Source organism: Melitaea cinxia, chromosome 3, assembly GCF_905220565.1.
Source record: "Melitaea cinxia chromosome 3, ilMelCinx1.1, whole genome shotgun sequence".
NCBI classification, from domain to species: domain Eukaryota; kingdom Metazoa; phylum Arthropoda; class Insecta; order Lepidoptera; family Nymphalidae; genus Melitaea; species Melitaea cinxia.
Genome location: NC_059396.1, coordinates 10,628,960 through 10,652,424, shown reverse-complemented (window position 1 = coordinate 10,652,424; position 23,465 = coordinate 10,628,960). Strand labels below are relative to the sequence as shown.

Sequence of the window (23,465 nt, the reverse complement as noted above, 5' to 3'; positions counted from 1 at the left end):
ATTGTGCCCGCCGTACCTTAAAGAGCACGTGAAGCTGTTGGTTTTGGCTTTTCTCATAAATATCACATAACACACACACATGTTACATTTGATTTGGAAATTCTTCTTTAGCCCGAAAGGGGTTGTGTGATGCTGAACCTTAACTAGAGCAGCATATATCTAAAGACGGCAGTAAGTCATTTACAGGCTGCTTCAGTATACTACATAAATATGTATTATATGTATATCTACACAGAATCCGCTTTATCATAAAGTGGAGCTGTTTTGTAAATATTGCATTTTATTATTTAAATAAATTGCGAAATGGTTTTCTAAGAAACGAATAGGTTCTTCAAAATATTAAATAACATCAACTACAAGGAAAATCGGCCAGAATTTTCTATAAAGACCATTTCATCAAGAATGTATAAAAATTCAAGTGATTACAATCCATTCTTTACGTAGTATAAAATAATGAAAGCACCTTTTGTTACCGTTTTCTTTGTTGTTGAGAAAATTGAGCGGTAGAGTCGTTTCCATAAATATGTACTACAGGTGTGGATGGAATAAATATGATGCCATTTCAGATTTCAGGCACATTCAAGATATTTCTTCTCTACCTTCACGCTTTTGTGCCACAGATAAGTTAAGCCTGTGACTTGCAGTCGCAACCCGTGAGTTGGTATTGCGCCAAATGTTATCCATAAAATACTTTTATTTGTCATTCTTATATCACTGATTTTATATGACATCGTTGCACAGATACAATATGTGACGTTACAACAATTATTGTGTAGCTTACATAGTTAGAGGTAAATAAGTTCGAGTTAGTTTATCATTATAAAAAGATGATTGTTTAATAATTGTTAGCTTATTTCTCACAGGATGGGAAGTGGAGTTGGAATGTTGCACCGTGTTAGAGTGAACCCGTTAATGTTTGTATTGTGTTTAGCGTCTATCCTTACGTAGCGTTTACTTTCCCGAGAGCAAGTTACACTATCTTAATACTGTAATAACCTTTTTGTCATAACTATAGAACTTAAACTGGAATAATCTATATCGTAAATTTTAACTTTTGTTTACACCATGATGCAACTGCATTTATAAATAAGCAGGTATTTGCAATATATCGTCATTAAATCGTTTATTTATTAATATAATTTAAAAATTCAAATAGACTAGCACACGAAGAGTTATAACAGAATAAACAAAAAACCGTCAAAATTGCGTTATGTAAAAAACAAAAGTTTGTTCTTTTATGTTACAGCAATAAAAAACCAAATAGTAATAAATACTAAATGTGTATTAAAATCCCCACCTCTCTTCCCATGGTTGTCGTATGAGGCGACTAAGGCATAACACAGTTCCACTGCCACCTTGGAACTTAAAAAGCCAACCGATTGTGGGATAGCTATCCAACTGCTGGCTTTGAAATACACAGGCCGAAGACGGGTAGCAGCGTCTTCGGTGCGACAAAGCCAGCCCTGCGTTCACTAATCCGCCTGCCCAGCGTGGTGACTATGGGCAACACACATGAGCTCACGCCATTTTTGGCGCGAACTTGTGGAGGTCTATGTCCAGCAGTGGAGTGTGATAGGCTGAAGTGATGACAAACATTTGTATTGGCCATACAGATGTCTGCGCTGTGGTCTGAGTGTTTGTGCAGTACTTATAGGTCTCCCCACTGTGCCTCGGAAAGCACGTTAGGCCGTCGACCCCGGTTGTTATAATGTACACCTGATAGAAATCGTTACTCATAGTAGGGAATATATCCGCTAACCCACATTGGAGCAGCGGATTAAGCTCCAATCCTTCTCCTACATGGGAAAAGAGGCCTATGGCCAGCAGTGGGATATTACAGGCTGAAGCGTGTATAAAAATAAATATTAAATTAAACTATGACGAGCATTAAATTCACACATAAGTACGTATGTAGCTATGCCAGTAATTTAGGTATAATTACTATAAATCATGCTATAATTTTTGTTAAATACCTACCTACTCATGTATTGTTCACTAAAAGCGTATTACAGTTGACATAATTATATTGCTATATATATTTAACACGCGATTCATTTTATCGTTTGAAATTAACTTGATATCCATTGGAAAAGCCAAACCGCATTTTGACACCCTGGCAAATTTCTTGTTCATATTTCATAATCATAATGGAAGTGCACGAAAGCAGCAATTTCCTACCGCAAAACAGCCCTTCGCATCAGATAACGCGTTCATAATGCAGAGGATGGTCAGTGAGCTGAATATTCGAAAGTAGAAACTATAGTATGTTCCTGAATGTTCTTTAAATCAGTGATTGTCTTTGCCGTTTACATAAACATTTATCTTGAGACAGGAATGCAATACGACAAGCTTAAATCGATAACTTACCGAGTTTTGAAGCCGCTGTAATAACTCCGCTGAATTGGCCGGGTCGGAGAGCTCGATAGCGCCCGACACCTGAAATTAATATTGCTTTATTCTCCTTTCGTGTACGATTTTACATTTTGTAGACACAATTACTTACATAAAATATTATGTATTTTTAAGGTAATATTCCTACACAATTTTACAGAGATTGTCCCCAAGTGATGCATATGTTAGTATGTTATTTTTTATTTTGATTGTATTTATGTTCACTTATTTTGTGTAACTACTACATACATATTTTTATGATAAAATAAAAACAGAGCGAAAAAGCTAAATTTAGGTCAATATATTTGACCAAAAAAAAATATTAAGTGGGTCAATCGCACACAAGGGAGAAAATAATAATAAAGGAACAAGAAGAGCGTGTCAGGGTAACAGCTACTTTGTGTTTTATTTAGCGTTATTATAATTGCTATGGTTATTCCGATTATATATGTACTTATCATTTAATTAAAATTGAGCAACTCTGTAATGTCAAACTGAATTAGTTTTCGAAAGTATTTAAATAAGGGAATAGTTATAACAAGGTTTGTCGAAATATGTGATATGAGCCTGTTATACCGTCATTATAAACCGACCCTGGATAGTAGCCAGTTAAAACTAGGCTACGGACATCTTTATCTTTATTTGAATATAAGTTGATGACAGACACTGATGTAAATTATTTATCATATTTATAAGCTGTTAAATCATTTTGTAACAAATATTATATCAACATGACCGTAGTAAACACAGTTGCATATTTAATATGTGTAAATTAAAATAAATTGAATACAAAGATTTAAAATTAACTTAAACTTAATTTTAAGATTTTATATTATTTACAACATAGTTTCATTTGATTGGATTCGTTATATTCCTAATATTATATTTAAAAAAAAAAGAAAAAAATCAGAATAAAATAAAATGAAGTAGTAGTTAGGTAATTAGGAGGCTTTAATAGCTTTAGCCGATATTATAGTACTCGCAGTTACGGACCAGTAATGATAAGAAATTCTAGACAGTAATAGAGAGAAAGTGATAAACGAGCCATATTTGATCACACAAACAGGTTTATCTGTTTACCTGTGGCTTTATGAATCGGTCTCAGAACAGTAATTTGTGGTTATTGTTCGCCATGATATCCCCACACATTTGCCATGCGATGCGGTGTTCTATGCCTATTCTTCAAATTGATGTTTGAAAGTCTGCATTTACCTTTACTCTGGTTGCATATGCGGGTGTAAATTGTGTGAAAGTTAAAATCTCTATGTGTGTGTTTAATGGCGTGTATTGCCCTGATAAAGCAGTGCCATCAAAGTAAAAAGTTATTAATGGCTTTGCCTTCGTTTATGATACCTGATATTTATTTTAAATATAACTCTTTACTAAATTGTACGGTATATTTTGTTAAAGATTATAAAAAATTATATTTCTTAATGTATCCGAAAAGAAAATCTACCATTTTTTTCGCATTATCTAATATAAAATCTTCATATGTTTTAATATAAAACTTTTATATTTGATCTGATTAACTGACATGAATCATTTTTGTAGACTGTCGGTAACGAACTAGGTTTAACTGATTGATTGTATGATATCAGTGTGGGCTGTTGCACTTTAGGAAGTTGTTTAAACGTGTTGAAGTTAAACGCCTTAAGATCTAATCAATAATTTAACTCGATTTAACAGTTATACAGCTTTTTATTTATTTATTGTAAAATTTTAGAAATGGAATATATCTTAAATCGCACATACCATTGGTTAAAAGGCTAAATGCTTAAAGCTTTACATAAAGTTAAGCAACAGCAATTAGATAACCTCCATAATCCTCTGCAATTTCGTCCAAAATCCACCGAACACAACATTTTAATCTTCGTGCAATACCCACTAACATATTTTATTATGTGACTAGTACCAAATCTGTGTTATTCTATTGAACCAACCGTGTAGTCAAAGATGGTATAGAAAAAAAATATTACATTGAAGAAATTTTTCTTGGAAGTCGATATCTTCAAATTTTCTCCGAACTTAAGGCTACTAATTCGGTGAAACGTGTTCTATCTCAGTAGCCTAATCTGTCACGTCACTTTTTGCAACTAATTATGTCACGGTGGTACTAAAGAGTTGTGTTAAACAAACGGATAAACAAAAATTACAATATTACAAAGGTAGTATTTCTGCTTTCGTTTTAAGATCTCACGAAATTTTATGAATGTATAAAAATGTAATTTTCTTCTTGTTTCTTTTTTTTTTTAATAAAAGTCTGAGATCCGATGTAGAAATGATCTTCACTCATCTGCTTAATGGATAAAAATTAAAAATTATTTTCTTTAGTATGTTCAAGGTAAATCGCGAAAGGGTTGGCTGGAATATTTCTGGCCTGGCTATATTGTATTCGGCAACCGCCATTCCAACCAAACTTTTAGCAAGCCCTTTCATAGTATTTGCAATGAAATGTCGCACATTTTGATTTATTTAGTATTGACAGATTATAGTTTGGTAAGTTTTATTTATTAAACATGTGGGTGAAAATAATTAGACCAATTTATACTAATACTAGCACTGGAATTGAACAAAAAAGTTATTGTTCAGCTCGCAAAATTATAAAATAAATAAATTTCTAAAATAAAAGTAGCCAAAGTTACTCCTTACTATATCAGCTATCTGCCAGTGAAAATCCTGTCAAAATTGGTCCAGCCGTTTCAGAGATTAGCCGGAACGAACAGACAGACAAAAATTATAAAAAATGTTATTTTGGTATATGTATCGTGTGTAAGCGGTTATTACCCGACTGCCAAGGAAGGGTTATGTTTTTCGCGCGTATCTTGTATGTATGTATGTATGTTTGTATGTAATATTCTTTACTACCTCATATTTCCAGAACCACTGAACGGATTTACATAATTGAGGTATCGTTAGGTTCGTCTTAGCTGCCCAAGTGTTCTTAGATAGGTGACATTAAAAAAAATCAAACATGGCGGCTGCGCGAAGCCATTGTAGTTAATGAAAAAAAAATTTTTTTTCTCGAATACTACAATATGGGTATATTGAAGGGCACAATACAATGATTTTAAAAAGGTATCTCATGATTATTGTAATATTACAAACAGACACTCCAATTTTATTAATTTGTATAGATATCTGTTTATACCTGCTAACCTAGTGTCAGGAAAATAATAAAAAATTCAACGTTTGCATTTCCTACAGGCTTCATGCCGTCGGTAGATATATTAAATTTATTCTTTAAACTCGTAGGTGTATTTTAAATAAAAACATTGTTTTCTGTTATTTTAGATTAAATATAGCCTAGCCAGGATTTTTTAGTCAACCCTTTCTTAATTATTTTTTCTAAAATACTAAAATAATATATAAAATATTTTTCATCTATTAAGCAGATGGGCGCAGTTCGCTCTCTAGTTTGGATCTCCTAATTTAATCATGATTATAATTTTGACGTAATATAATTTAATTAAGACATTACTTAGTTGACATTACAATATTTAATTTAATTGAACTGTTGATTAAATGTTTTTACTTTGTCTTTGTTTTATTTTATTATAATGTTTTGTATTTTATATCTATTTACTTGTTTTATGCTTACTTAATATTGCTTATGATAGATATATAATATAGATACTGTTGATTTTTATGGACTCCTTGTCCGAAATCATAGTTATATTATTATTATTATTGATATTAATTTTAGAAAGGATTGTCCGTAAGTAAATTTAGATGGTTTGGTCAAGATGCTCAGCCACTCCATATGCCGCAATGCCGTAAAAATAAACTTAGCGCACCACTCCCTGGCCTGAAGTCGGCAATCGCCCTCATTCGTGTTGCTTGATAGACTGCAGACCCCACTTATCCATCTACGTTTATTAGGTCGATCAGGAAATCGCAAAGTTAATATCCCTATATTTATTTCGATGGGTGCTCTTTCGCCGTAATTATGCCTAAAATGTTTGAACTCTGTTGAAAAGTGTACGGAATTTCTAGAAACCGGTTACGTTATGTTCGGCAAGTTTTACATACTTTAAAGGTGAAATGACCAAAATTTTGTTTTTATCCAGATAGCCTGTAATTTTATTGTCCTATAGTAGGAAAACGTGAACTGTCAGCCGATTCGACTGCAATTTGTGAGCATGTTCTTAATAATTACGCGATACAGAGGTGCTCTGTAAAACAGTCAACGTTTATTAACTCCGAAATTTCAATATAATATAAATATCAACCACACGATGGATGAAGTTAACGTATTTATTACAAACAATTTTGTTTCTTTGAATATTACGTGTAAACTATAAATTTTAAGAACTTAATACCATGCAGAACTATCTGTCATGTTTATCGAGAACGAACAAGATCTTGAACTATATATAATCACAACATTTATATGTATATGGCCTGTCATTATTATAACAGTGACTCCGTTTAATTATGCGATCTCGACTCATTGCAAAAAGCCTGTAAATGGTCCACTATTGGACAATTTTTTACATTACGTTACATCGCTTCTCTGCGGATTCATGGGTATAATTTTTTCAGAAATTCTATACCGCCGAGTACAAGAAGAATTTAATTTTATTTAAGATGATCTTATGTTTTTTCCATCTTCTGGGTCAACAATATTATTAATATTTTCAAAAATAATTTGTCAACAATATTATTAATATTGTTGTTTGTAATCATTTTGAGATATATTAAAAAGATTTTCGTTAAAATAAAGAACCTATGCTAGTAGTTGAAAACATAATTAAATCATACACTCCTTAGATATATTCTTGATAAATCAGTCTCATTTATTTATAAATAAGTATGTAAATTATAGCACGTCCAATTTGGCACGCATCGCTGATCCCATGAAACATCCACCAAAATTTTTGTACATAAATTACAAAAGAAACAGGTCTTGCGTAATTATCACCAAAATCTCCCATTCGCAAGCCCTGACAGGGACTTAACAGAATTATTTATTACATAATTCAAGAAAAGTCGATGAAATAAAAAAGGATTTAAATATCTTTATAATGCAAAAGCCGGCGTGAACGACTCAATCGAAGATGACATTGAACATGTGCATGAACACAAAATGAAGCGTACATTCTCTTAATGTGCGTGTCGCGATAAATTGTGAAGGGTTTGACCAAAATATTTAAGGTGAAACGATAATATCTTTTTTCTTCTTACACTTACTCGTCGCTCAGTTCCATAACCAATAGGATATTAAAGACACGAAACTGGATCATTTATATTTATATGGATGTAAGTTAAGTAACCCATTAAAAGATTCCCGTAAAGTATGTTAATTAAACTTTTAAAGAAAAACAAAATAAAAACAGCAGTATAACTTACACGTTCTTCGAATGAAAGTTTACGGTACGTTGAATTATAACAAATTTAACTGTGTGGTAAATTACTGCGTTATTCTAAATATAAAAACTGAATTCTTTAAAATATGTTAATAATATAACGTACAAAAATCGGAAAAACGACAAAAGTGGCGTCATCAAAATAAACATTACCCGTCGTATGCTTTATTAAGCATAATTACCTCGAACACAATCAAAATGTAAGTCAAAAGCTGTTCACATCGCAGTCATCTACATTGTAGCATATATTTTTAATAGCGCCTGGTTTCGTTCCTGCTGATGTATAATTGTTATGCATTAGCGTTGCTATTTACTTTTTCTAGGCGACTGATTTAATTTTGGAATACCCTCGTATTGTACTGCGTCGCGGTGCACCTTAGGGGGTAGTTGTGTCGCGACACACTGGGTTTGCGGTATATAAGGCTCAGGACGTGTGTTGCGGGCTTTAGCTCAAAAGCCTACAGATTTCGGATTAAATAATTATGAATCTCCCAGAGAAGCTTTCGTTAGAATGCTCTAATCACACAAAAAAAATCGCAGCTAGATCCCAAGACGGCGAGAGAATCCAATCCAAAAAAAGAGCAAAGAGGCAAAAAAGCAAAAGCAAAAGCCCGCAACACACGTCCTGAGCCTTATATACCGCAAACCCAGTGTGTCGCGACACAACTACCCCCTAAGGTGCACCGCGACGCAGTACAATACGAGGGTATTCCAAAATTAAATCAGTCGCCTAGAAAAAGTAAATAGCAACGCTAATGCATAACAATTATACATCAGCAGGAACGAAACCAGGCGCTATTAAAAATATATGCTACAACATCAAGACAATTACATCTGCACTTAGTAGTACGTCGCAATTATTTTCAGATTACAAATTGTGATATGCTATTGTGAGACAATAATTATGTAAATTGGGCTAATTACAATTTTAAATACAAATTTAAACATTATTGAGATTGAAATATTCTTATTTCTAGTACCAGCGTTATCAACTTATGTGTGTCGAAACTAAACGACATGCGTTTTTTCGGACGCCTTAACAATTATGGTTACTGCTCCATCCCTATAAGTCATGACCTTGTGTAAGCAACAAGATTCTTTAAATATTGATTATTTAATGTAAAAGTAATTTTAACAATCGGGCAAGTAAATCTTGAGATATTATAGTATTAAAAAATTAAAAACATAATTCTGCAATTACATAATATTAACCATAACACTACAAAACCGTAGTGAGAAAGTGGTATTATGAATGTATGTCCTCGTGAGTCTCCCTATCGTGCCCCAAAAAGCATCCTAAATCTTTGATTGTAATTACCACAGAGACCTGACAGGAATCATTACTTAGAGTAGGGAAATGATCTATCATTTTGCATTAAGCATAATAGTAGATTAAGGTCCCAATAATGTGTTACTTTGTTTTCCTACCGTCTAAAACATTTTACACCTGCAATGTAGACACTTTATAGTGTGATTCACTTATTAAGGTTATCTAAAAAACATAATATGTATGGTTTGATATTCACAACAATAATGTAATCTATAACAATATTAGCTTAAGAGTTTAATCGAACCGCTCGTCCTCCTTGAAAACGCCCTTTCTTCGTCCTTCGCTCTTATTTCTTGATTTTCGAGCTTGGACGGTTTTGATCAGATTTTAATTAAATTTATGTAGGATCACTCTGCAGAACAGTCGTTGCGTACATTTGCTAATGTAAAAAAAGTTAAATTATTTGTTTCTTTGAACTTACTAATCTCAGATTCTTTTAGACTGCTTTCAAAATTCCATTTTCATAAAATTTCAAAGATATTGTTAGAAAACATATTAAATTGAACACATTACGTACTAGAGTACGACGAGAGATTAACTTAAAGACGGCTAATAATGTCCAGCAATATGACACTCAGTGCGTTTGAAAAGGCGAGTATCATTAAGTTAGAAAGTAATTAAACAGTTGACAAACGGCAGACAAAAATAACATAAAAGATGCTGCAGAATTCTAGTAAAAATCGATACGTTTAAGAAATAATTTCGATGCTAACGAGAAATGTTTTATATACATTTTTAACGTATCTCCTAGTATCGCAACTTAATTAAGCAAAAAATATGCCTTTCAGTTAGCGATTAATAGATTAGATCTAAACAATTTGAGACATGAACCGTTCGAGATAGATTTATTCATGTTTCGTCGTATGAAACTGATAACAGAAATAATTTTCTAGTTCCGGGTCTATTGACCTTCATTAAACTCAATGAGGTGCTGTAATGCAAAAAGTTAACCTGTAAGTATCAACTATCATAATATAATATGTTCTCTATCTAATGTCTTAAATTATAATGTTTTTAGTACTATATACGACTTAAAAGTATAATTTTTGACAAGTCTGTTGGCACAGTTTTTTTTGGCCCAGCTTTCTGTATGCAGTTTGCGAGTTCGATTCCCACCTGAGCCTGGGTGTAATATGTGTATTTATATATTTATTATTTCCATGTATATTCATCAAAAATATATTTAGCTATAGCAGTCGGCTGTTAGCTGTAACAAGCATTAAGTTGCTTACCATAGGAACAGACGACTGCGTGTGTCTATTATATTATATTATTACTAGCTGACCCCGCAAACATTGTTTTGCCAAATAATTATGTTATTAACCCCCTTAACCCCCCCCCCCCCCCTTTAACTTAGGGGTATGAAAAATAGATGTTGGCCGATTCTCAGACCTACCCGATATGCACACAAAATTTCATAAAAATCGGTCCAGTCGTTTCGGAAGGGTATTGTAACTAACACACAGGAGTATTGTAAATGACGTCTCGCTTATCGGATGATCCAAATATGGCTGACTGGTTCAGATTCCGCAAATATTTGGAACGACCTTGCTTTGTTAAACGAATTCGGGATTCAAGATTAAAATTTTACACAAAAATGTATTCGTAAGAAATTCGAGATGAATTTTTCAATTAAAACGACTCAAAGATTTAATATGAAAGTTAATTATGTGAATCAAACTGATGTAAATGCGGCTAGAGGGCGAGGATGGTCTTGGAACCAATGTTAGTCGCCTTCTGCGGTCGAGTTAACGGGGATAAGCAAAGTTTCTTCATATATTTGTCTCACAAAATAAACAGAGCATCTCTCAGAAAGCCGATATTACCGCATATTGCTATGTGAATGAAACGAAATTAAAAAAAGTTACGAATTTGGATTTTTTCATGTATTTTATTATAAGCATAGTCTATAGAGAACGCATAATTATATAGGTATTTAAATTTACTGTTTTGAATACTTCTGCGTTTGGGTTAACCACTAAATATTTCATTATTATATCTATGTATATCTATAATCATATTAAAATAATACATTTGTAAAGGTAATATTCTGATAAAATCTTTCTTAGGAGAAAAGTTATGCAATAAAAGACGATAATAGTCAAGTTTTAGAATGAGTTGGTATTTTTTTAATAAAACTGTCTTCTTCAAACTTTGAAACTCATTTCACCCAAAAAAGTCTCGAGGGTTAAAGTTTAATGTAATGCTATGAAACACGGTAAAGTAGTTTCGTTGAGATTATATCACGTAAATAAATGGGCGAAAGAAAAAACAAAAATGTTCTTTTGTCATTTGTTCTTTTTCAGTTTTTTTTAATTATTATTTTTGTTTTCGATATAATGAAATAATTGCAATGTCAAATTATACTGCATTTGTTCAAATTCTTTAATTCAAAGTCCCTTCCTGCATATGGTATTATATCACGTAAGACAAATGCAATTTTTTTATAAAGTGGAATATAGACGCCTATAATCTATCTTAAAGTCACATATCTCCTCCGTAGTTTAACGAGAACGTTTTAAACTAGAACTAACAGCAGCGTAATTACACATCGCCTCGACCGGTTTCCACTTAATTAATCTTTCATAGACGATGACAACATGGCCAGAATAAATGTGACATTTTAAACAGAAGATTACGATGAAAAGTCTTCTTCGTCTGTTTTAATAGATAATAAAGCATTATAATATATTCTACAGATATACTAATCAAATATAATAAAATTCGAAGTCATTGTAAACTCGTTAGCTTAACCTTAATTTATATATGCATTAACCAAAGCCACATAATTATGTATTTATTTTAGTGCTAGGTACGTATTATTGACTAAAATAAATCAAGAATTACATGAAAAACATACTATAAAACCGTAGTAAAGATCAGTCATTTAAAAAACTAATAGTGCTTCCAATATCCTTTCCAACCTACACACAAACACACACACAACACACGAAACGAAATAATTATTATAGGTAAAGATGCAAATGCACTTATTATTATTTTTTTAATTCTTAATAAAATTTATTTTCAAAACTTCCTTGAACGTTTCTTATCTTCCATTAAAATAATATCATTGATTTAAGATAAACTTTGACGGAAATAAGACTCCCCGTAAAGTTACCGCACTTGTTTCCGCAAGGAATACTTTATGAATACAAAAGCGGCATAGGTTCGTGACTCACATGGCATCATGAACACATCATTCACTTTTCAGTATTACGTAATTGTTTAAACAATTATTTATTTATGAGCATTGTTATTTAATAAAAAGGGCTGTGTTATATACCCGTGTCCTTACTTGAAGTTATTAGTGTCACAGATTTTAGTTACAAGCAACGCAATTAAAGTTACGATATTACGACGAACACATAACAAGACAATTGCAGAATTTTAAATCTCATTTTGGTTTAGTAAGAAATGTAAATCCAGTTAATATTTAAGTAGAAAGTCATTGCACAAAAAAAAAGCAAGATCTCGATAATGCTTTATATTTTTCTAAAATAGTTAAAAAAAGAAAAAAGGTCGAAGTCCGAAGCTGAGATGCAAGTCGTAATAATACACTACACGAAAAAGAAATTGTATTTAATAAACTTACATTTTTAAGTAAAATTACATCGTAGGATCAGCGCGCGTCGTATCAATCTAACCCAAGCATTTAACCAGTCAAGTGTTAAATGTGTTCATCCAATCAGTTGATTGCAGCGAGGAAGTAATTAATATTTAAGTTAGTAGACTTTACATAATTTATTTTTTTCGTAAACAACTTTATTGGCGGAAAATAAATATGGAAGAACTTTACCAAATCTATAATGAATGTACAATATATAAAGGTGATTAGATACATACCTATATATATCTAATAACTTTATATATTTTAGATTCATTAATAAAAGGGCTAGGAATTTTCTATCACGTGTAACGTGGTCTACAACTATAGATCCATTGAAGAAACGCATTTAGGACTCGAACACCTTATATATAACAAAAAATGTGACTAAATAAAAAGTAATTTCTAATATATTACAAAAAGTAAACATACATATGTATGTCAACTATATGTTGCTTGCCTTACGTAAACCAAGACTGTTTTTTAACATCGTTAAAAAAATTAAATATTAAAGAGTTATAAAAGAGTTTTATGTAAAGATACGACCTCATTGCATTAATTAAACATTAAAATTATATATTGAGATAGATACTATTATATTTACCCACCGAATTTCCTGTAGATTTCTTATTTATACAGATTTAACAAATTTTATCTAAGGATTAGAACTCTGTCGTCTCAATAATGACACCTACTAACAATTACAGATTTTTAAACTATTAATAACTAAAATAATAGATGTCTCACTAAAATACAATGTAACGAACCATGCATAAATTAAAGAAAAAGGTGCAGTTTTTGAAATGTATAAGTATATAAAATATTTTAAGCCCTTTTGCGTCAAATAAACGCCCACACTATCGTAGTACAATAGAGGTTATTATTGTCCATATAATATTAATTTATGAATGTAAGTGTACGCTTACCCAATCGGAAAGATAATAATTATTCAAATTGCGAGTTAAACCGTTTATTAATAGTGCGGTGAATTCTATCATACGTATAAGATCAGTCCTCGGGCCCTTCGAGCTTCGGCCGAGCTTTAGCATGCGCATGCGCATTCCAACTGGTCATAGTCTGACACTGAATCACTGTTTCCACTTTTGACTTTGAGATTAATTTTATAACCTAAAGGAGCAATGTACTGCAACACTATCTTATAGTAAACACAAAGATATGCTAGATAGAAGAAGTAATGTCAAAACTGGGATGAAATTTTAATAATAAAACTCGTTATTCTCTACCAGAACCTATATAAATAAATAATATAAATATTAAATTAGTTTATTGAAATCACTTTAAACTACGTGCAATAAAAACTTTTGAATCGTCGTCTATAATAGTAAACTACATTTATGGAGTCAATAGCCTAACGCACCACACAAGGTTTAGGAAAATTGTATTCACGTAAATGATGTGAAATATCGTTTACGGAACACAATTGACTAAATCCTATTGAATTGTATAAAATGACTTTTATTGTGTGAAGAATAAAATTGGTTATATTGATATTTGTTTACATTTTATGAACAGATTTTGTATACAAACAATATGTAAATAAGATGTTTTTAATATGGACGAGTGATGTGTTTGAGCTCTGACATTTACTCGCCGATGGGAATCTGACACAAGAGAAACCTACCAACGCCGGTGTCAGTGTCATATGACCCGCGTATTTCAAAGCCAAGTCGTGTTCTTGCCATTTTATTTGTTCGTAAGGTAAAATGCCTTCACTTACATCAGTCTATTGAACTTAGCGTGGCTGTGTTCTCGCTTTAGGGTCGTGGCAATGACGAAGATAAATCGAACATTTTCGATAATGCAAATGCGCTCCAGAAAGTAGTTAAAACTGAATAGTATTATGCTAAAACATTGAAATGTTAGTTACTAAATGAAAATATACATAAGCGTTCAATAGCCCTAAGCAATGCGTGTTCTGTGCAGTAAATCAGATACGTATGTACAGTAAGGTACGCGTTCTCCGAGCACGGCCCTGGCAGACTAGAATTCTTCGACCTGCGATCTACGCACAATCAGTGCTTGTATTGTTGAAAGCTTTGACGATAAAATATCAAATCTTATCGGAGTTATTCTAGATTGTTCGACAAAATTAAGAAATTTTTCTATATCTGATAACAGCTTGAAACACATTTATGTGCACATAACAATTATTTCATAACAGTACTACACGTGTGACGAACATTTCAGTGTATTAGCATATATGTCTACTTCTATGTTCCAAGTTTTCTATATTCTGTTGACCAGGGGGTCTTGCTATTTGGCCTCGTACAGCACGTAGAGTTTTTGGTGCCGGTTGTTATCCTGAACACCTGACTGTTACATGAGTGCAAATCTCGATAGAAATAGCATTTATATTAAATAGCCTGCTTTATTACTGTATAAAACTCCAGTTATCAAAAGGTTGTAATAAAATACTGAGAACGTGAAGTAGTAAAACGAAATACCTAGTGTTAAGTAAATCATTTTCATAAAGAAAAAATAAGAAAACATTCAAGTTAAGGCAATCAGTAATTAAATAAAACAATTTAATTACTGATCGCCTTCAGTGATGCAATGAAAAGTGGAAATACTCAAATCATGTTAGTTGATAATTATAATTACAAAAGCTTATGTTTGTTCTTTCATACCCTGAGATCGGAACTCCCCGATGAGGTGGAAGTGCTGCTACCAAGGCGACCGTTGTGATGATACATTTCTCAACGAAAAACTGTATCCACCACAAGTTTCACTTTAAAGTTTAAAATCTGAGTGTGACTGATAAACGCATTTTTTTAAATTCCCATTAATAAAGATTATTATCACTTCACACTTTTTTTTTACAAATCACTTCTGCTTTTAACGTTCGTTTCCTGTTAAAGGAGAATAAACACAAAATTTTAAACAAATAAACGCAAATATTTCGCGTTCAACGTCGTTTATTATTTTATTGTTAAATGTGGATTTACACATAATATAATAAAGCATTGCACATTTTAAATTGCGTTCAACTAAATATAAAAGGAATAACTAGGAATATGTAAACAAAATGTTTTTTGAAACATATCGTACGTTTATAAAGTTTATTATTACATATATGTTTCACGAGTGTACTCTTGTAACTTATGAAATGGTATACGTGACTCAAGAAGGCAGTTTATCAATAAACTCCAAAAACATAACACACTTATCGCTCACAATCGTCAATGGCGATTACGAATATAAGTATCCATAATGTTTTTTGTCGATAGTATATCGATATTACCTTGAACGTGGCTAACATACCTGCTTTGCATAAATTTGCATTAGTAAAGTGTTAGAGCGACCAAACAAGGCGGAAGGGGTTATTTATTGCATATTAAGCTTTTATATTATTCCCTTTCTATATTCAGTTTCTTCCATAAATACTTTAATTCATATAAAGTTGTTTAATTTTATTACCATTTTAACATTTATTTATTTTTATTTTATTATAAGCCTGGTTTTGTGACAACATCTTTTTTATAAATATCGAGAGTTCATCAACACTGAACGCAATAAAGTACAAAAAACTTTGCAAAAAAATATTGTGATTTTATAACATTTTTCAAATATAACAAACACCATTAACTGTGTCAAATTTGTGTTTGTATAAATATAAGAAAATCGGCGCAAGATTAATTTTTATATAACTGTTAAGAATCTAATACATTTATTTTATTTTAAATATTTGAATGCCTTAAACATTGAACAAAAAATGTCTAATACAAATTAAACATTCCCTTATATTATTGTATTATATAAATCCATATCCAAATCTACTATTCTAGAAATACAAATCAAATTGTTTAACACACGCCGCGAAGCTGACAACACAAGAGTCCACAGATAGACTTATTTATAGAACGGTCGCTAAGTTACTAAACAAGGATTTAGTGTAGACATGAAAATTTGCGAATGTGTACCACAGAGACGCGAGTGAATTTCGCATGCGCGTGGGCCGACCGGCGCGCGCGTCGACACTGTCAGCTCAACCTGGCGGATTCGCGAGACTGGCCGAAACCCGCGGACTTTCGCAGAGCGTTGCACCTGACCCGCGCCCGCGGAAACGCCAGCTCCTGGCAGATCTGAACCTATCCTCTTAGCATGCCTACACGCTTGCTGTTTCATTAAGTTATCTTTGATCGTCTTATAATTACGATACTTGAAGTAATATTATCATTCTACTTTAGACAGTCGACATTACGAAAAGTCTTTTACGTATTTTAAAAAAACATAAGCAGCTCCTTACATATATTTTTACTTTTCAAACAAAATACGAAAGAAAATCCCCGTCCATTCGTGAGCTGTCAGATATCATTAACCAAATTACTGAAATTCATTCTGATAATGCTTTATACTCACGAGTGCTAGTAGAGTTAGTAGATTATATAATCAAAAACATCTATCCCACCAAAAACATTTTCATGTAAAATGTTGCCAAGACGAGATCATATGGCTCGCACTGTCAAAAAGTTATCAGATCTCATGTAGAGCCAAGCTTCTAACTCTACACGCCCTAACTCTACAAGCCCTAACTTCGCAAACTCTACACCTTAGTCAAAATATGTGGCTTGGCCGTTTCGCTACCGTCACGTGGGCGTAAGGTGAAAATTTTTTTCACTGTTTTTTACTTTTCTGTCATACAATAGTTCTATTAAAAAAAAAAGAAGAAGAATAATTGATATACATATAATACAAATAAAAATAAAAAGAGAAAATATATTTATATAAATGAGACAGGAAATTCGTCAACTACAACATCGGCAGCCGGTAGTAACGAAACGGCCAAGCCGCATATTTTGACTAAGGTGTAGAGTTTGCGAAGTTAGGGCTTGTAGAGTTAGGGCGTGTAGAGTTAGAAGCTTGGCTCTACATGAGATCTGATAACTTTTTGACAGTGCGAGCCATATGATCTCGTCTTGGCAACATTTTACATGAAAATGTTTTTGGTGGGATTTCACTTCTTTTTGTAAGTTGCTTATGACAATATTATAGTTGCATTTTACCTCCGACACATTTTATACTATAAATATCATCCAATCTTCACCATATTCGGTTTAAGCACGCTGTTTTTGAGTTTATGTTGAACTGATATGCAAACGGTGATCTCCGCCAAAACGTAAATACCAAAATTACAAAATGTAAATATTCGACATAAACTAATAACCGATTATTATTTTTTATGTACTTTATTATTATTGTTAATAACAAGGAGTCCCTATATCAATTTTCAGACCTCTAGTATCAAAATTTGCGGAAGTCTCATACAAACTTCCATCCCCTAGTTTAAGGGGTTGGGGGGTAAAAGTTCCAAGTTTTAGAATTTTTTTGTTGTTTGTGTACTAATACTAGCTTACATACCAAATTTCAGCTTTCTGGGACTTCAGGAAGTACTCTAAGAATTTTGATGATCATCAGTGAGTGACGAAATCGGGGTTTTTTAGATATCAATAAAATCTAAAGTATAAAAGCTATGCAATTGAAACTTTACATGTTTAATAAGTTCACTATTGACATCATATCCCCAGAATTTTGTTTATCTGGTATAATCCAAACCCAAGTTATGAGGGTTCAAAAAAACGACGAAGCACTTCGAGAAAAGATAGGTAGTGCTTTTCGTTTTTTTTTTTTTTTTGTTCGTCTTTTCGTTATTTTTTTTTTTTTTTGGTTCGTCTTGGCGGGGGCACTACCGTGCCCCCAGATATTTTCTCCGATAGAATGCTTTTTAAAATGATTTTTCGTAATAAGATGTCATGTCATAAATTAAAAATCTTGCAATACAAGTAAAAATAATTATAAGTGATAGAAATGTATCGATCGACTCTAGAATTTTTTTACTATGCATCCGCTTTTCATTGTAGTATTTATTCAAAACTAGCTGTTCGCTGCGCGCGTTGCTATGTTTTTTTTTTGGTTGTACCAACTCAGGAATCTTTGTTGGCTCATGCAGAACACTTTGCTGAAGATCATGATATGATCAAAAGCATTGTTTACTATTCTATAAAGGACATACAGACAAACATTCATTTTTATATATATAGAAGATAAATAGTAAAAAAAAATTTTAGACTTTCACATATTTTAAATGTTTGTAGCTATATCTAATTAAACCTACAAACACAAAACAATACCTATTTCTTATGAAACGATTCTAATAGAATTTACTTAGTGTAAATTATAATAAAATTGATGCTGTTTAAAAACATTTACAAAGTATACGTCGAGTTCATTCATCAAATTTCGAGTAACATTCGAGCACCTTTTCCCAGTAATTTCGGTGTGCAAGCGGCCTCCTCATTAACATTTTGCACCCGCGCTGCTATATTGCGACCTGTGAAGCGTGAGCCGGCACCGGTCGTTCCAGCCTCCCACATACCCCAAACGTTTACAATCTCTGTTCAAACCTCAAATACTTTACGTAACATTGTCACTGTCGTTATTTTCACTCGCATCTTAATTGAAATAGTAATTAATAGCACAAATATTTAAGTCAATCTATTAGTTAATCGGTCCTCCATTAATCACGTAATACTCAAAAGGGGGGAGAGGTCCGGCAAAATATCACAATGAGCGGGTGGGCGCTCTTGTGAGATACCTATCACGTGTATTTATTTTTAGTTTAACATGCAATTTCTAAACCAAAATGATTGTTTGCTAGCAAGTGAAAGAAACCGACTTCAATAAATTACATCGACAAGTAACACAACGTAAGTAGACGAAAAAAATTAACAAACGGACCAGTCACCACTACGATTTTCGAAGGTTCCTTCGATTCCCTTGGGATATCTCCTTTCCAACAAAAAAATAATCATTAAAATCGGTACGTCAATGACGAAGTTATCCGCGAACACACATAAAAAAAAAAACATAATTATATATATATTATGTATAAAATTCTCTTGTCACAAAGTTAGTTAAAATACTCCTCCGAAATGGTTGGATCGATTTTTATGAAATTTTGTGTGCATATCGGGTAGGTCTGAGAATCGGCCAACCTCTATTTTTCATACCCCTAAGTTATAAGGGAGAGAGGGGAATGGGGGGTTAAAATTATATAGGGCAAAACAACGTTTGCGGAGTCAGCTAATATATATATAGTTATAGGTCGAATTGAGAAACCACCTGTTTTAATGTCGTTTAAAGAAAACAATAACCTTGCAACCTTAATGTCTTGTCAGGAAATTTGTAACACGATGTTTAATTTTCTAAAATTAAACAAATCTGTTTACATACAAGTACATATTTAAAGATAGATTTCGATATATTTTGCAAAATAAATACACGTGATATTGTGTGCCATAGTTTAAAATCTCACTACATATCTCCAAGTGCTTCAAAAAGTTGCTAAAACATAACGTAATTATATATATGATACTAACAATTTTAATCAATTGTTTGTTTAGTACATTTTAAAACTTATGATTTCTTTCAGTAATGGTGTTTTGTTTTCATGGATTGATTACGATATTCGTTATAAATATTTAATTTCTAGTACCCGATGACGTCAAAGTTAGATTGTTGACTCCACTGCGGTTAACGCTACTTACCGGCTCTCGCGTATCGCTCAATGACACTCCTATGACTACATCTCACTTTATCGTAATGAAATATTTGTCACATTATAATTGTAGAAGTATTATTAATATGTCTCAATATATAAAGTATTATTAATATATTACTAAAGTAAATGAATAACTTTCGAAGAAAATAGTTACGTTCAAAAGCTAAAGCACGAATCGAGCATCAACGTACAAACGAACCATTCCTTCAAGACCAATCTGGCAAACAGAAAGGTATTACTAAAAAGTTCCTCGCTTGAATGTGGTATCATAAAAACCAGAATAAATCACGATCATTTCACGTTTTGTTAACTTTATTATTTGGGTGATGTAGTCGCACAGGCTCGAAATTCATTCTGGGTAATCTTATCCGATTTATCGACTGAACATTAATCAAAGTCGGATGCGTGCGGCTAGCGAGAACCACCGTATATCATTGCAAATTTTAAGTTTAATTTTTTGAGTTATAAGTTATTTCTACAATTATAAAGGTTTCCATAATGTCACTGAAGATAAAAAATATAGGTATATATATTCAAACTGGAATAAATTACTTGTTAATTTTTTTTAAAGTAACCTTCAACGAAATAAGTGAAGCAGTTTTTATGATTTCCTAAATAATGTAGTAAGTATCATAAGATTTCATAACATCCATATAGTTTTTTACGTATTGTTTAGTAAACAACTTCCGACCTATATAAAGATATTTTCGCAAAAAAAAAAACATATCTATAAACTTGTTGTTTGGTTAAACAATTATTCATTTTTATTTTATTTATATTTTACTACGTCACTGTCTATAATGTTATTTACTTTGAACGAGGCACTATAGGAACACGGCGGAAATATAATTGTGTTTGCTCGCAAACGAAAAAAAACCGACTTCAATTACATCGACGAGTAATACAACGTAGATCGACGAAAAAATAGTCAAGTAACTACGCGTTATCAAAGATTTCTCAAAAAGTAGTTATCAGATCTCAATAAAATTTATATGTGACCACATGACAAATATCAGCTTTCGATTAAATTAAAAATTATCAAAATCGGTACACCCAGTAAAAAGTTATTACGGATTTTCGAGAGTTTCCCTCGATTCCTCTGGGATCCCATCATCAGATCCTAGTTTCCTTATCACGGTACCAAACTAGGAATATACCCTTTCCAACAAAAAAAGAACTATCAAAATCGGTATATCCAGTAGAAAGTTATGCGGTATAATACAACGTAGGTCGACGAAAAAAGCGTCAAGTAAAAACACATTATTAGATATAACTCGAAAAGTAGTTGTTAGATCTCAAATAAATTTAAATGGGACCAATTGGCACACACGACCTTTCGATTAAAACAAAATTTGTCGAAATCGGTCCACACGGGCAAAAGTTCTGATGTAACATACATAAAAAAAAAAAAAAAAAAAAATACAGTCGAATTGAGAACCTCCTCCTTTTTTGGAAGTCGGTTAAAAAGTAAAATGCGATATTTCGTTCGATTCACGAAACACCATATCTGTCGAATAATCGCGACGCTCTTGTAGAATTTTATTTCCTTTTTTGATTATTTATTGTCGTACATATTGTTTTATCATCGATAAGTGTAAAATACAAAGTACTCGAATGTCGTCCTCCTACACTCCGTGGAGAATTTATGAGATTTTTACGATCCAATTTACATTTGAAGAGTAAGTAACGGTCTCGTAAGTGGCGTTCGTGATTTCTAACTATCAATATCAAAATACATTAGGGAACCCCTAATAACAGATATTGTTCATAAAACAAAAACTCAGTTATAGATGAACTTTAATAGGGTTCCGTTCATGGCGTGATTAAAAACGATAATTTATGCATATTAAATTATATAAAAAGTGTTCAATACCTATAAACTAAAAATATTTACGCTTCAGCCTGTAATATCCCACTGCTGGGCATAGGCCTCTTTCCCCTAAGCCTAAGTTGAGGAAAATTTAGCATAAGTTTCTGACAAGTTATAGTTTAGTTATTTCGAACTTTTAGAAATAAGATCGATAGAAAAAATCTTTAAGTTTGACATTTGATCACGCTGAGTTTGTTTCTAAAAATATTTTGTATGTAAGATTCTAATCTTACAAACAAAGTAATAAATCCACTGAAGGCATTAAAAAGTTAAATACTTACCGAAGACATTGAAATAAAATTTATAAAATGAAATGTGCGTGTTACGTGAATATGTCATATAAAGTAATTTTGTAACAGGTGTGTGATTTTAATAATGAGATGAGCCAATATTAAAACACAAATGTGGTTTCGAATTCACGTTGGCTTTGTAATTGAATGTACTAAATCCATAGGCAAATATAAAAGGGAGGCCGGGCGGGCTGTGCCCACTCCAGTATGGTCTAGTTCCCACCCCAGGGTATTGGATTAATTCAAAATTCTAGGCTAGATACCTAAGAAGTCTGTCATAGTTCTTTTTTTATTATTTTTGTAGTAAAGGCACAGCTATCTGCTCGTGAGAAGTAACTCTAAAATCTAAATAGACAAACGATTAAAACATATCGTAAATGCGTAAGTGTTACAAACAGAGAAATTTTCTTATGTCAACACACACCTAATTAATATCTTTTTTAATACATAAGCATAATTATTTTGTCACAATATTTTTTCTTTAACATCCGACAAGAGTTGAATTTTAAAGACAAAATAAGGACTTGAAAGCTGAAAACTCAGCTATGTTAGATATATAGTATATGAAACAATTTGATATCATATTTACTTATTCTGCAGGATGTTTCGAATGGAATAGCAAAAAGCAATCATAAATGTCCCAACAAACGAAAGATCAACTATTACAATATACATATAATTTTATAATTTTCATTACAAAGGAAGTTTACAAGGGCGAACTTATCTCTAAATAAAAGAGATCTCTACCTATCAACCCATGGTAGTGAGAGATGATATGAACTCGGGGTAAAGTACCTAGTGCATGAATCTAAGAGAAACATAAACCTACATAATGAAATACATTTTTATACACCCCACACAGAGTGAACTCTCTTTTTTTATGGTATGAACTAGATATGAACTAGATGAAAACTGTACCAACTTGTTATAAAAATATATATATGATAGGAACAAATAATTTGAAAGATGCTAAGGTATACACATAAGGTATACACAGTAATATCATCATAATGGAAAACAGTTCATAATCAT

General features: G+C 32.1%; 1 protein-coding gene across 1 annotated transcript in view; it reads right to left on the bottom strand.

Moving 5' to 3' along the window:
• LOC123669453 (tensin-1) overlaps positions 1 to 23,465 on the bottom strand; it is a 108,940-nt gene that overhangs the window by 52,971 nt on the left and 32,504 nt on the right. Inside the window, exon 4 of the mRNA XM_045603058.1 lies at positions 2,368 to 2,436. Within this exon, the coding sequence (XP_045459014.1) occupies positions 2,368 to 2,436 (69 nt within the window). The remainder of the gene's footprint in view (positions 1 to 2,367; positions 2,437 to 23,465) is intronic.